Here is a 15983-nt window from a genome sequence, read left to right as displayed (position 1 = left end):
GTGTAGGAGGCATTAAAGTGACAGTGCCATTTTTCGCTTGTTAAAGGAATGTTCCAGGTTCAATACAAGTTAAGCTCATTTGATTACCACAAAAATGTATTTTAACTTGCCCCTCCTTTTCTAAAAAAAAAAAAGCACAAGTTTGGGTTACAGTCACTTACAATGGAAGTGAATAGGGCCAATCTGTAAACATTAAAATACACAATTTTTAAAAGTATAGCCACAAGACATAAATAATATTTTAGTGTGATACAATCACTTACTAACATTTTCTGTATAAAGTTATAGCCAATTTTACAACTTTGTTGCCGTGACGATGTAATGTTAACAAACCCAAAACCCTAAAATGACATTTAAACAATTTTACAGCTCAAATAATACGAGTTTTAACAGAAGAATTAATGTGCTTTTATAAAATTATAATCTTCACATTTCTGCCTTTAAACCCTCGAAAAATTGGCCCCATTCACTTCCATTGTAAGTGTCTCACTGTAATCTCGATTTGTGCTTTTTTTTAAAGAAAAGGAGGGACAAATCGAAAATTTTTTGTGGTAATCAGCATTATGGCACAAATGCTGTTGATTGAGCTTAACTTGTATTGAACCCTGAATATTCCTTTAAGACACACTTGTAACTTTCAAGCACATCCCTAGGCAGACATATTGAACTGAGATAGATCAGTGCCCTCAGTGAATATAGTCTATACCTCATCTCACATAAAATTGAACTGGTAAGTGGTGAACATACTTTAAAAGCCTTCCTGATATAAATTAGTATAAATTTACTATAGTAATTAATACTCTGACACTTATTTTTGCAAAGAGCACTAATGACTTGTTTAAGACTTGAAGCTTAAAGTTGAGGACTTGTGACTTGACATAGGACTTGACTTGAGACTTACTTGTGACTTGTAAAACAATGATTTTCTCCCACCTCTGCCTACGCCTAAACGTAAACAATTATATAACCAACCAACAATATAAAAAGCCATAACAAGATACAGTAGAAGTACAATCTCAATAATGTATTCCAAAAAAAAAAGGCACCATTAAAGTATTCTAAACAACTCATGTTGCATTTGAAGTATTCTGAAATCATATGACAGCTCTGTGTGAGAAACTGAAAGTTTTAATCACTGAAAAAGGCAGTCACATTTCGTAAAAAAATATATATCCAACATTAGAATGTCACAATCGGTCACATGACACGTGAGAGCCAATGGCATTTGACATCACTGATGTCACAGCTGTTGTAACGCTTGTTGAGGTGGCAATTTTGAATGTATAAATAAGAGTGAGTCAGGGTCTGACTGTTACGGTGGATGGGAACGCTTATTATTGCTGAAAGACTTTAAAGTTGGATCTGTTCTTTACATAAAATGATCACAAGGCATCGGAAGATCCGGAGTACAATGCACAAATAGTATGATTGACAATTTTTATAATAATTTTCATGGTGCTTTAATTTGAACATCCTGAAACTCCTTTTGTGTCCCAAGTTAAACAAAACAATGAGCAAATAAGTAATAAAAAATAAAAATAAAGCAACGAGTACATGAGGTAACAACGAGTACTCGCGAACGAGTCGGCTCTTGTAGGTGAACGTTGGGAGCTGGCTCGCATATCAGAAGAGCCGAATCTATTTATAAAAATATAAAAAAATTAAGATATGAATAATCAAAAGATTTAAATTAATAGAATTAATGAATTCAAAGAATGAAAAAAGAAATAAAATAATATAGCCATATGGCTCTGGTGTCAACCAATGAACCAAAGATGCATGAGGGAGGGCGGAGCCAACTTATTATGTTGTTCAGATTGTATTTGTTTTGAATTGTTACATTTATATGCAATTTGTTAATATACATTAAAAAAGTTATACTTTAAATGCATGTGTAATAGCATCCTTCTTTTTTACATTTATTTCAATTTGTGGGATGCTGCAGTTTTGCAAATTGTTATTTATTTTTCTTTGATATGGTGCAATATTCTATTATGTTGTTCAGATTGTATTTGTTTTGAATGGTTAGATTTATATGCACTTTATTTATATACATTAAAAAGTTATACTTTAAATGCAAATGGAAACCAATGCATTTTTAAATACATTGTGGTTAAGGCAGAGTATGATTTCATTTAATAATTTAATTAGAATTGTTTTAACACCAATCACAGTCAAACTACCGCAAACTGTTTGACTTGAAAAAATACTAAAATAAATTTTTTTAAAGAGCCATTTGGGAGCCAAAAGAGCCGGCTCACTGAAAAGAGCCCGAATGCCCATCACTAGACCCCGGGATTTGGTTTCAGTGATCGGATTTATATCCATCTCGAATCTGTTTTGAAAGGCATTTACACTTGGTCTTATTTGGACCAAGAGTAAATACCTCGAAAAAGTCCCCCAAGTGACATTTGATGATGAGAGTGTGTTGACCAAAATAGAGGGCTGGAAAAAAGTTCATCTTTATACAGGTCAATGATCCCAAAAACAAAACCAGTATTATACAGTATTATTTGCACATGATGAACTGTTTGAAGGCATGTAGTCATGAGGCAATATTCTCAGAAATATGGATTCAAAATCTTCTACTTCAATCCACAATATAACATGGATGTGTCACAGAGTGACGTAGATCCTTCTGTGCATTAGTAAATCCATGAAATCATAAACAAAACACATCCCTGTTCAGTGAATGTAGAATTAAAGGGCCGTTGAGTCCATAATAGATAGCAAAAACAGTAGCAAATCTACTTATATATAAGCAGTTTTATCTGTAAGTTAACAACTGAAAATTATTTTAGTTAGAGGTACACTGTGAAATGATGGCCTCTCTATCAACATCTGATGTTGAAACATAAAATTGAAAGTTACTTTAGGACAAACATTTTTTTGTTTTTTTTACATATGTTCTCCTTCGGCACTGATGGTTTGAGGCATACCAATGATTGCCTGTTGATCACCAAATCAGAGCAGATCTGACTACTTACATTAAGAGTCATGGATAGTAAGAAAGTCCTAGGTTTAACATAGCGACTCAGTGTAAGGTACGTTTTTGATATAATAATGAAATAATGGTATTTTGTTCATTTCTTACAAAAAATTTAATGACAAGTGCTCTGTAGTCTACCTTTAAATATTTGCAGAAAGAATGGAAGCCTAAACAGAGCTGCAAAAGGGAACATTTTCAGTGAATTAAGACCTAAATTTTAGTCTGTTCCTCACACATTCCTATATTGTATGGCTTCAGAAGACTTGAAATATAGCACACTGGGGATATGGACACCTTTTATAGTGCTTTTGGAAATTGACAGCCACAATCATGATCCTCTCATCCCTCATCCTTGTATTTCACTGATGAACATACTGATTTGGAAACCAACATACTGGTTTGGAATGACTTGAGGGTGAGTAATGATGACAGAATTTTTATATTGGGGTGAGCTATTGTTTTAGCGTTGCTCCTGCAATGTAGTATCACTTTTTGTTCTATTTTTGGATATTTTAAAAAGTATATAATTAAAATGCTTTATGTTTGTAACAAAACATATACAGAAAATAACAGAACAATGTAGTGACAAAAAGTTCATTCAGATTTCTTTTTTTTTTTTAATGAAGAGTGTAATTTTTTAGTAAAAACTGAAGGAGTGTATGCAGTTTTATTCCATTTTTTAAATAACACCATCAGAAAGAGTGACAATGTTAATGTTTTTAAAGCAGTTTCTTTTCAAATACAAAACTTTACAAATTATTATTTCAAATATAAAACACAAAACTGATTATGGGGTGTAGAATTTCTTTCTGCTTCAAAGAGGGGTGTGGGACAAATAAAATAAATAATTAGGAGCACTGCATTAATGGAACTTGTCCATTGTTAATATAGGGTTACTCTGTTAGGACACCTGTGTGAACAAACCACCTTGACACAAATTTTCTAAAAAGCAATTGTGAAAATAATTTTATAAATGTAAAGTTAGTTCTGAGAAAAGCTCTTTGAACATTTGTTTGCAGATGTCACTTCTGATATTTTTTTTATCTAATGCAATAACATTCAGACATTTTTAAGTGCGACTTATGTGCCTAAATACTTTTTTTTGGGGGGGGGGGGGGGGGGGGTACAGTAATTGTACTTGAACAACTCTAGACAAAAGTTTCAATTTGCTGGTTGCCATGCTGTATAGACACCATAACAGGATTCGTTTTAAAAGGGTAAAATTTGGTTTTACATTTGCATGTGGAGTATTTTGCATATGGAATTTGGATTAAGAAGCAAATAAAGAAATATATCCTGAGCACAGTAGTAGATGCATTATCACCCTGAACAATCATGAACAAAGGTAAGCCTTGGTGCTTACACTGAAAGAGACAGTTTTGTATTGCCAAAAAGCATTTATTCACACACCACCACGCCAGTGGATTCAATCACTTGAACAATCACCTACGACATTATCGCAAAATCTCATTCACACATCATCTGTAAACAAGACTCAAACAAACTGTTTGGTATTACAAAAAAAACAAAAAAAAAAACAAAGAGCAAAATGACTTAGAAAAATATCTCTTCCATAAACACTGTAATACACATAAGATTGTGATTATTAAAATCTCATAAAAAAAAAAAAGAAAAAGAAGAGAGGCTGAAATAAAAATGGCCACAATGAGCGAAGGCCTTTGGTTTTAAGACAGAAATAATCCAAACTTTGTCTGCTGACGGATCGCACATCAGTGTCCACTGTGGCAGTAATGTTTGGCAGCTATTGGCATCACATTGGAGATCAGGTTGTTCGAGAAGTGGGCGGCAGGCACAAGCGCCGGTGGGCGAAATGAGCGAGTACCAACAGGAGCATCTCTGACGTGCTGCTGAGCGCCACGATGAAGGGCGCCTGGGACGCGTAGTCTGCCTCAGCCCGCTGGAATGACAGCTGCATGACCGCCAATGCCAGAAGACTGTTCTGCACACCCACCTCAATACTGACGGTCTTCCTCTGGGGCAACGCAAGCCCTGCCAGCCGTGCCATCCCAAACCCAACCAGCAACCCGAAGACGGGCACAGTTACACCCGCGGCCACAATCAGAAACCGCACGTTGGCAAGGATGGAGGAGCCCATTTGGTAGGCCATGAAGATTCCTCCCACAATGAGAACAAAGCTGAAGGGGCGGATGAGTGCAAGCAGGACGCTTGTGACGGCGGGCAGACGAAGTTTCACCAGCATGCCCAGCGAGATGGGAATGGCGATGAAGAGCAGCGTGCCGAGGATCTTGACGAAGGGCACGTGAAGGGCGGCATGAACCCCCAACAACCAACCGTAAAACGCAGAGGATAGCGGCATCGCTGCGACCGCAACCATGGTGGAGATGAGCGTCATGGAGATGGCCAGCGTGACATCTCCACCCAGCAACAGACTGTAGAGGTAACCTCCACCTCCACCAGGAGCCGAGCATGTGATGACCAGACCCAGTGACAGCGCCTTGGGAAGGGACGCCAGGCGGGACAGAGTGTACGCATAGAGTGGCATTATAAGGAACTGACCCGCAACACCAAGCAACAGTGGCATCGGTCTCTTCAGCAAACCAACCAGAACATCAACCTCCACCTTGCAGCCAAATGCACACTTATTAATGAAGATGAGCGGCAGTAGGGCGAACAGAACCGGGTTCTCTGAGAAGTGTGACAGCCCACCAGACTCCAGGAGCCGGGCGGCCACGTCATCGCCGCCAGACGCCACCCTGATGGAGTAATCGGTCCGCTCCTCAATCAGAACTGGCTCTGAGTCCCGGTCCAGATCCAGCAGCTGGATGAGTAACGGAGCTGTTCCTGGTACACCGGACCGGATGCTGATGACGTAACTGCTCAAAGCTCCCGTATGCCCGCTGTTGCTCACGTTGAGGATGGAGATCACGTCAGGATCCAGAGATCTCACACGAACCGTCTGTTTGAGGCTTTCTCGACCCTTACGCCCCCCAGAGCTCCGGTACTGACTGGAAATGACGATGACACCACGTGTGTTCTGGGGGAACTCAAACTCTTGTGAGGAGCCGTCGCCGATGCACAGATATTGGATTGGTTTCTGGCTTTGGTCAAGTTGATCTGGATCTTCTGCTTGAGTGAATAACAGCAGACAGGTCAACACGAGCAGTGTCCTCATGTCTTCACAAACCACTGCTTCACTGGCCAAACACACTGCTGAAACCCACAGATTAAATTATCAAATCACTAGAGAGATGTTCTTCATACTGTTTCATCACAGATCTGATCTTCATCCTCTGGTTAAATCATTAAATTATCGTACATCTAATGATCATAAAGATCTGACTCATTTCATCTCATGACAGTTTACACCGGAACTTACTCATCACCGGCCCGAACCGATGAAAACACATAGAAATATCCAGTAGGAGCAGTTCACTGATGTTAATATCCGTGTAGAATGATGAATACTTCTAACCAGTGTGTTAATATATTTATCCTCTTCCTTCTTTTTATTTTGGTCTCGTCATCGCTGCTCGTTAATCCGGTCTGAGCAGCTCGAGCGTTTACTATGGGCGACTCCCCATAGAACTACGGAAAGAATGAAACAAGGTTCTGAGGTAGGAGGGGTTACCGTCGCGGATGTTGTCTCTGATTGGTCAGACACGATTCGAGTACATAGTAATTCTCCTATTTTAACGATTCGCTGTGTATTTTTTAATTCAGTGTATGTTAATATTCATCATCAATTCAGGTGCAAATTATTGTCCATTCCACTGCTGAAGTAGCGCATAGACGCCGCCGTCATGTGATATCTGTTACGTTTCTCAGCGCTGCTCAGTTTGGACAAATCACAGTCGATTGAGATTATTTGGTCTAGAATTTTTATTTAAGATTTTATAGAGATATGCGAGGCAAATTTACATTAGTATGTCGGGTACCAATCCTTGGAATTAACAGATTTAAAAGATTATAACCCTTTAATATACAAATGTCTTCAGTGAAGGATAAACGTATTTTGATGGATTGGAGCCGCTCAGCGCCAGTTTGTGTCTAAAGGAAAAGTTGTTATCCATCCGACCAATGAAACTGCTCCAGAGTAGTGATGGCAAGTCAGATTCTTTTCCGCGAACCGGTTCTTTCGGACGGTTCATTTCAATGAACTGGTTCAAAAAAAAGATTCACCAGTTCATTTACGTCACTGCGTAATGACGCCACTATATATATATATATATATATATATATATATATATATATATATATATATATATATATATATATATATATATATTGCTATTACGCCGGTGTCGTAGAATAGACGCACAAACACATTCAGTGAAGCATTTGGCGATTATAACATTTTATTTAGTTAAAGTATAATAATGAGGGTGTTTATTGTCATCAGTGTTACATTCAGTGATCTTACAATACATCCTACAATGTTTGCACCTAAAGCACCCAATACTGACACTGATATACAAACGTGGATGTTCTACACATGTTTAAAGCGTAAAAAGTGATTAAACTAGTCTTAATCAACTCACCCTTTTTTACAGAAACTATGATCCAGCTCATCACAACTTCAGATATAATCTGCATGCACAATACTCAATAGTAAATTTTGTTTACATCTCTCGACTGAAACGTTTCGCCCCCTCATTCAAGTCCTTGGTTCACGCATGCTCATCAGCTGCTCAATGATATCCAAAAGAGGCGATTCTCAGTTCAGTGTACTGGTGACACACAAACTGCTATGATCGACTCAATGTACTGCTGACGCGAGAGCTGCTGTCCTCGGATCAGTGTACTGTTGACTTGAGAACTGCTGCGAATGACTCAGTGTACTGTTGACTCGAGCTGCTGTCCTCGGATCAGTGTACTGTTGACTTGAGAACTGCTGCGAATGACTCAATGTACTGTTGACTCGAGCTGCTGTCCTCGGATCAGTGTACTGTTGACTCGAGAACTGCTGCGAACGACTCAATGTACTGCTGACTCGAGAGCTGCTGTCCTCGGATCAGTGTACTGTTGACTCGAGAACTGCTGCGAACGACTCAATGTACTGCTGACACGAGAGCTTCTGTCCTCGGATCAGTGTACTATTGACGCGAGAACTGCTGCGAACGACTCAATGTACTGTTGACTCAAGAGCTGTAGACTGGCTCATCTTCATATGTTGATAAAACAGTAATACAATCAAGTCATAAAAATATTTCCAGTATGTTTTATTTGTAACACTCTCTGTTGTTCTGCAAAATACACCTGAAACATACATTTCACCCCTTAATCACACACATGCTCAATGTCAGCAGCTCATCGGTTCTCAGTATGTCAGACACCTCCAAAAGAGGAGATTCTCAGTTCAGTGCACTGTTGACTCGAGAACTGTTACGAGCAACTCATTGTACTGTTGACTCGAGAACTGCTGCGAGCGAGTCATTGTACTGTTGACTTGAGAACTGTTACGAGCAACTCATTGTACTGATGACTCAAGAATTGCTGCGAGCGACTCGTACTGTTGACTCGAGAACTGCTGCGAGAGACTCATTGTACTGTTGACTCGAGAACTGCTGCGAGAGACTCATTGTACTGTTGACTCGAGAACTGCTGCGAGCAACTCATTGTACTGTTGACTCGAGAACTGTTACGAGCAACTCATTGTACTGCTGACTCGAGAATTGCTGCGAGCGACTCGTAGTGTTGACTCGAGAACTGCTGCGAGAGACTCATTGTACTGTTGAATCGAGAACTGCTGCGAGTGACTCATTGTACTGTAGAATCGAGAACTGCTGAGAGTGACTCATTGTACTGTTGACTCGAGAACTGCTGCGAGAGACTCATTGTACTGTTGAATCGAGAACTGCTGCGAGAGACTCATTGTACTGTTGAATCGAGAACTGTTACGACCTGAGCGTTCAGTCCAATTTGTGAACTAGTAGGAATAGTTTATTGTAAAGAAGAGTTGGCAAAAGCAGATATCACCATTTCTAGGATCATATTACCCCCGGTTATCGGCTCATTTCGATTCTGAGTGTCAGGCACATCCGAGAGACAGGTTAAAATAGAGTAACTTGTGGATCAGTGTTGACTCGAGATGTGAACTGTTTTAAATGATTCAGTCCGATTTGGGGAACTAGTTCAACTCGTTCACTAAAAAGAACCGGCTCAAAAGAACGATTCGTTCACGAACTGGACATCACTACTTCAGAGAGAACACAAAAAAACTTGAGCCGACTGCAGACTAATGTCTGATTCTGTAATGTTTCCATATTATGGTTCTCAAATATAAATTTTGACATAAAATACTGTAGAAACCAGTTATGTGCTGCTTTTTCACTGCATTTACCTGATATTTCACTTACCACTGAATGATTGATATTTGTTTGTATCTTATTAATATTTCACATCATATGTCCCTGCTGTTTGGACTTTAAAGGGATAGTTCACCCCAAAATTAAAATTCAGTCATTGTTTCCTCACCCCTGTGTTGTTATAACCCCATATGACTTTCTTTTCTTTTTCTTAACACAAAGTGAGAAACTGTGAAAAAAAAAATGTGCTCAGTGTTGTCATACAGTGGCAGTTAATGGTGACCACCTCTTCAAGCTTCAAAAGGACACAAAAGTATAATTCAGAAGTCTAATATATTATTCCATGAGACTCATGATTGTTATGAAAGCATACGATAAGGTTTGGTGTGAAACAATCCAAAATCTAATGTATTATTTAGTCAAATATTTGTTGACCGTTATTCTCCTGTGCGTGTTCATGAGTCTGCAGGTCTTTGCACGAGAGCAACAGTAGTTATGCAGCATGCACAAAATGGGGTGTTCAAGTGAAAACTCATTTTGTTTCACTTAAAAAGGTCCTCCAGTGATATCAACAGAAAACACAACATAGCTGAACACAAAACAGAGAACAGAACTTACAAACATGTCTGAAGAGTTTGTAGTGGAAGAATAGATGCATTTCAATGTCCAGGCTTATTTGTTTGAACCTCCATCACACAGAGAGATGGGGGTTACACACAGTGTCCTACTCACACGCCAGACGACATGCAATGAAAGTTATCTTTTCTATGTTAATCAGAGTTTTTTGTCCTAAGCAGCTGCGACAAGCAATGGGACATTCTGTCGATCGCTTGGTTTCTATATTTGGCGATGCGCACGGTAACCCTGTCCGCTATGCGATCGTCTGTGTTCCGCGACTGCTTTTCGGGTCCTTGAATAAGGTATAACATGCGAGTAAGGGCAGCTGGTGGAGTTTCTGGTGCCCCCCTCGTGTAAGATGGTGCCCTACGCAGACAGTGTAATATGCGTATAGGGAGCGGCAGTACTGGTAGCCTTCAGCCTCCTCCATCACACTTTTTGATTGAGGACTGAACATTGAAATGCATCTATTCTTCCACTACAAACTCTTCAGACATGTTTGTACATTCTATTCTCTGGTTTGTGTGCAGCTATGTTGTGTTTTCTGTTGTTAATATCGCTGGTGGTCCTGTTGAAGTGAAACAAAACAGGTTTTTGCTTGCAAGCCTCATCTCACGCGTGCTGCTTAACTACTGTTGCTCTCATACAAAGAGCTCTAAAGTTCACGTGCAGACTCATGAACGTGCACAGGAGAATAATGGTCAGAGAACATTTTTACTAAATAATACATCAGATTTTGGTTTGTTTCGCACCAAACCTTATCGTATGCTTTCATAACAATCATGAATCTCATGGAATAATTTGTTAGACTGAATTATACTTTTGTGTCCTTTTGAAGCTTGAAGAGGTGGTCACCATTAACTGCCATTGTATGACATCACTCAGCAAAACATTTTTTCACAATTTCTCCCAATGGCTGAATTTTCATTTTTGGGTGAACTAATCATTTAACTCTCTCTTGCGTAACTTCATTATGTTGATGAGCAGAGGCCCTAACCCAGCCCCCATCCCTAATCCTAAACCTTGCCAACAACTCAGCACAACTTCCATCTCTTTTGTAAAACACTGCTGTGTAGAAATAAAAGCTCTTTCTGTTTGTCGTATAAAATGGCATCATCGGTCATAAGTTACATGAAATAACACGCCACTAACTGAGTATAGCACATAATTCATTTTAACTGAAGTACAGTAAATATACAGGGCCGTATTAACACACGGGCTTACAGGGTCTTAAGCCCCGAGGCCCATGGCTGCAGGGGGACCAAGTCGCGGTAGTCTCCCATTAGCATTCTCGTGAGGGCGCGTGTGTAAACGTGTTCAGCGTGAGACGCTGATGTAAACACAGAGAGGGTGCGAAACTGCTAAACCGATCCATGTAGCGCATGATCATCGAATTACAACGTTAATGCTGCCCTGTATATACAGGTGCATCTCAATAAATTAGAATGTCGTGGAAAAGTTAATTTATTTCAGTAATACAACTCAAATTGTGAAACTCGTGTATTAAATAAATTCAGTGCACACAGACTGAAGTAGTTTAAGTCTTTGGTTCTTTTAATTGTGATGATTTTGGCTCACATTTAACAAAAACCCACCAATTCACTATCTCAACAAATTAGAATATGGTGACATGCCAATCATTTAATCAACTCAAAACACCTGCAAAGGTTTCCTGAGCCTTCAGAATGGTCTCTCAGTTTGGTTCACTAGGCTACACAATCATGGGGAAGACTGCTGATCTGACAGTTGTCCAGAAGACAATCATTGACACCCTTCACAAGGAGGGTAAGCCACAAACATTCATTGCCAAAGAAACTGGCTGTTCACAGAGTGCTGTATCCAAGCATGTTAACAGAAAGTTGAGTGGAAGGAAAAAGTGTGGAAGAAAAAGATGCACAACCAACCGAGAGAACCGCAGCCTTATGAGGATTGTCAAGCAAAATCGATTCAAGAATTTGGCTGAACTTCACAAGGAATGGACTGAGGCTGGGGTCAAGGCATCAAGAGCCACCACACACAGACATGTCAAGGAATTTGGCTACAGTTGTCGTATTCCTGTTGTTAAGCCACTCCTGAACCACAGACAACATCAGAGGCGTCTTACAAATCAAATCAAAATCAAATCAAATCACTTTATTGTCACACAGCCATATACACAAGTGCAATGGTGTGTGAAATTCTTGGGTGCAGTTCCGATCAACATAGCAGTCGTGACAGTGATGAGACATACGCCAATCTACAATAAACATCAAATTAACACAACACAATTTAAACATCTGTTATACATAATTAAACTCGACTTAAAACATCAAATTAACACAACACAATTTAAACATCTGTTATACATAATTACACAACTTAAAACATCAAATTAACACAACACAATTTAAACATCTGTTATACACAATTACACTCAACAATATACAATAATAACATACATTGCACAGTATACAATATGCTGTTTTTGTTTTTTGTTTTTTTTTGTTTTTTACTATATAGATACTATATAGATACACATTATTCAATAAAAATTAAAATATATATGAAAAAAGTATATATATAGAATGTACAGTATTGTACTGTATTGACATTCAGGCTGTCGGTTGATAGTAAGTTGTTAAGAGAGACATAATATAATGACAGTAATATAATTTATGACAGTCCGGTGTGAGATAAAAGAGTAATAAAGTGCAGGGATGATGTATTTTGATCGTGGGAGATCAAGAGTTCAGAAGTCTGATTGCTTGGGGGAAGAAGCTATCATGGAGTCGGCTGGTGCGGGTCCTGATGCTGCGATAACGCCTACCTGATGGTAGCAGTGAGAACAGCCCATGGCTCGGGTGGCTGGAGTCTCTGATGATCCTCCGAGCTTTTTCACACACCGCCTTGTATATATTTCCTGGAGGGAGGGAAGCTCACCTCCGATGATGTGTTTGGCAGTTCGCACCACCCTTTGCAGTGCTTTGCGATTGTGGGCAGTGCTATTGCCGTACCAGGCGGAGATACAGCCAGTCAGGATGCTCTCCACAGTGCAGGTGTAGAACCGTGTGAGGATGTGGCGGTTCATTCCAAACTTCCTCAGCCGTCTCAGGAAGAAAAGGCGCTGATGAGCCTTCTTCACAACGACTTCAGTGTGGACGGACCATGTGAGTTCCTCAGTGATGTGGACACCCAGGAACTTGAAGCTGCTGACTCTCTCCACTGGTGCTCCATTGATGGTGATTGGACTGTGTTCTCTGTCTTTTCTCCTGAAGTCCACCACAAGCTCCTTTGTCTTACTGACGTTGAGGGAGAGGTTGTGCTCCTGACACCAGTGTGTCAGAGTGTGCACCTCCTCTCTGTAGGCTGTTTCATCATTGTCAGTGATCAGACCTACCACCGTCGTGTCATCAGCAAACTTAATGATGGCATTGGAGCTATGTGTTGCCACACAGTCATGTGTGTACAAGGAATACAGTAGTGGGCTGAGAACACAGCCCTGTGGGGCTCCAGTGTTGAGGGTCAGTGATGAGGAGATGTTGCTGCCTATTCTAACCACCTGGCGTCTGCTTGACAGGAAGTCCAGGATCCAGCTGCACAGCGAGCTGTTTAAGCCCAGAGCCCGGAGTTTCTCATCTAGCTTGGAGGGCACTATGGTGTTGAATGCTGAGCTGTAGTCTACAAACAGCATTCTCACATAAGTGTTCTTTTTTTCCAGGTGGGAGAGAGCAGTGTGTATTGTAGATGCAATGGCATCATCAGTGGAGCGGTTGTTACGGTAAGCAAACTGCAGCGGGTCAAGATTGAGTGGTAATACAGAGCAGATGTAATCTCTGATTAGTCTCTCAAAACATTTGCTGATGATGGGGGTCAGAGCAACAGGACGCCAGTCATTTAAACAAGTTATTTTTGATTGTTTTGGAACAGGCACAATGGTGGATGTTTTAAAGCATGTGGGGACTACAGACAAAGAGAGGGAAAGGTTGAAAATGTCCGTAAAAACACCAGCCAGCTGGTTTGCGCACGCTCTGATGACGCGGCCCGGAATGCCGTCTGGACCCGCGGCTTTGCGGATATTCACCCGTCGGAATGATCGGGTTACATCCGCTACAGAGACGGAGAGTGAACTAACCTCTGTAGCTTCGGCCGTGAGAGCTCTCTCCGCGAGGGCGGTGTTATTTCCCTCGAAGCGAGCATAAAAAGTATTTAGCTCATCCGGTAGAGAGGCAGCGGTGTTCATGGCGGAGTTTTTATTCCCTTTAAAGTCCGTGATGATGTTAATTCCCTGCCACATGCTTCTAGAGTTGGTGGTGTTAAACTGTCCTTCAATCTTACTCCTGTACTGGCGTTTTGCTGTTTTGATAGTTTTTCGGAGGGCATAACTGGCTTGTTTATGCTCCTCCGCGTTCCCGGAATTAAAAGCGGAGGTCCGCACATTAAGTGCTGCGCGAACATCGCTGTTGATCCACGGCTTCTGATTCGGATAGATTCGTACAGTTCTGGTCGGAACGACATCCTCTACACACGTTCTGATGAAGCACATTACGCTATCAGCGTAAAGCTCGATGTCGTCATCAGAGGCGGACCGGAACATCTCCCAGTCCGTGCGATCGAAACAGTCTTGTAGCGTAGAGTCTGATTGGTCCGACCAGCACTGGATCGTTCTGAGGGTGGGTGCTTCCTGTTTCAGTTTCTGCCTGTAAGCGGGCAGAAGCAGAATGGAAGAGTGGTCCGATTTGCCAAATGGTGGGCGGGGGAGGGATTTGTAGCCATCCCGGAACGGAGAGTAGCAATGGTCCAAAACCCGGTCCCCTCGTGTGTTGAAACTAATGTGCTGGTGATATTTTGGTGCGACTGATTTTAAACTGGCTTTATTAAAGTCCCCGGTCACAATGAACGCGGCCTCAGGGTGCGCGGTTTCCTGCTCACTTATACTCCCATACAGTTCCTTGAGTGCCCGGTCTGTGTCGGCTTGTGGGGGGATGTACACAGCAGTGATAATGACCGCTGTGAATTCCCTCGGTAGCCAGAATGGTCGACACAGAAGCATAAGAAATTCCAGATCAGGAGAACAGAAAGACTTGATGGAATGTACGTTCCTCTGATCACACCAGGATTTGTTGATCATAAAACATACACCACCTCCTCTAGTTTTACCTGAGAGGTCTTTCGCTCTGTCCGCTCGGAGCATGGAGAACCCCGCGGGTTCAATGGCTGAGTCTGGAATCTCCGCAGACATCCAAGTTTCCGTAAGGCAGATAACGCAGCAGTCCCTCGTCTCTCGTTGGAAAGAGATCCGCGCTTTCAGCTCGCAGAGCTTGTTATCCAGAGACTGAACATTTGCCAGTAGAATAGTGGGTAGCGGGGGTCGATTTGCGCGGCGTCTTACTCTGATGAGAACGCCGGCTCTGTTTCCCCTTTTCCTCCTGCGTTTCCGCGGCCGTGCTGCCCAGACAAAGGGCTCCGCTTGCGTGTTTGTAAACAGCGGGTCGGCATTGAGGAATGTGAAGTCCGGTTTACGGTGTGAGATCGCTGAGCCAATGTCCAAAAGTGTTTGTCTGTCGTAGACAATAAGGCAGGCAACATCTTACCTGGGCTAAGGAGAAGAAGAACTGGACTGTTGCCCAGTGGTCCAAAGTCCTCTTTTCAGATGAGAGCAAGTTTTGTATTTCATTTGGAAACCAAGGTCCTAGAGTCTGGAGGAAGGGTGGAGAAGCTCATAGCCCAAGTTGCTTGAAGTCCAGTGTTAAGTTTCCACAGTCTGTGATGATTTGGGGTGCAATGTCATCTGCTGGTGTTGGTCCATTGTGTTTTTTGAAAACCAAAGTCACTGCACCCGTTTACCAAGAAATTTTGGAGCACTTCATGCTTCCTTCTGCTGACCAGCTTTTTAAAGATGCTGATTTCATTTCCCAGCAGGATTTGGCACCTGCCCACACTGCCAAAAGCACCAAAAGTTGGTTAAATGACCATGGTGTTGGTGTGCTTGACTGGCCAGCAAACTCACCAGACCTGAACCCCATAGAGAATCTATGGGGTATTGTCAAGAGGAAAATGAGAAACAAGAGACCAAAAAATGCAGATGAGCTGAAGGCCACTGTCAAAGAAAC

The 15983-nt window shown here is 41.3% G+C and overlaps 1 protein-coding gene across 1 annotated transcript; it reads right to left on the bottom strand.

Annotated features, from left to right (window-relative positions):
• Positions 1 to 3586: 3586 nt before the first annotated feature.
• Positions 3587 to 6570, bottom strand: slc10a3 (solute carrier family 10 member 3). The gene is made up of 2 exons (XM_051689463.1): positions 6348 to 6570; positions 3587 to 6181 (listed from the first exon to the last, which is right to left on the bottom strand). Exons 1-2 carry the CDS (start codon positions 6376 to 6378, stop codon positions 4773 to 4775), a joined length of 1440 nt encoding a protein of 479 aa, XP_051545423.1. The 5' UTR covers positions 6379 to 6570; the 3' UTR covers positions 3587 to 4772.
• Positions 6571 to 15983: the final 9413 nt, after the last annotated feature.

Source organism: Myxocyprinus asiaticus, chromosome 46 (assembly GCF_019703515.2).
Source record: "Myxocyprinus asiaticus isolate MX2 ecotype Aquarium Trade chromosome 46, UBuf_Myxa_2, whole genome shotgun sequence".
Taxonomy (NCBI): domain Eukaryota; kingdom Metazoa; phylum Chordata; class Actinopteri; order Cypriniformes; family Catostomidae; genus Myxocyprinus; species Myxocyprinus asiaticus.
This window is presented reverse-complemented; position numbering and strand designations above follow the sequence as displayed.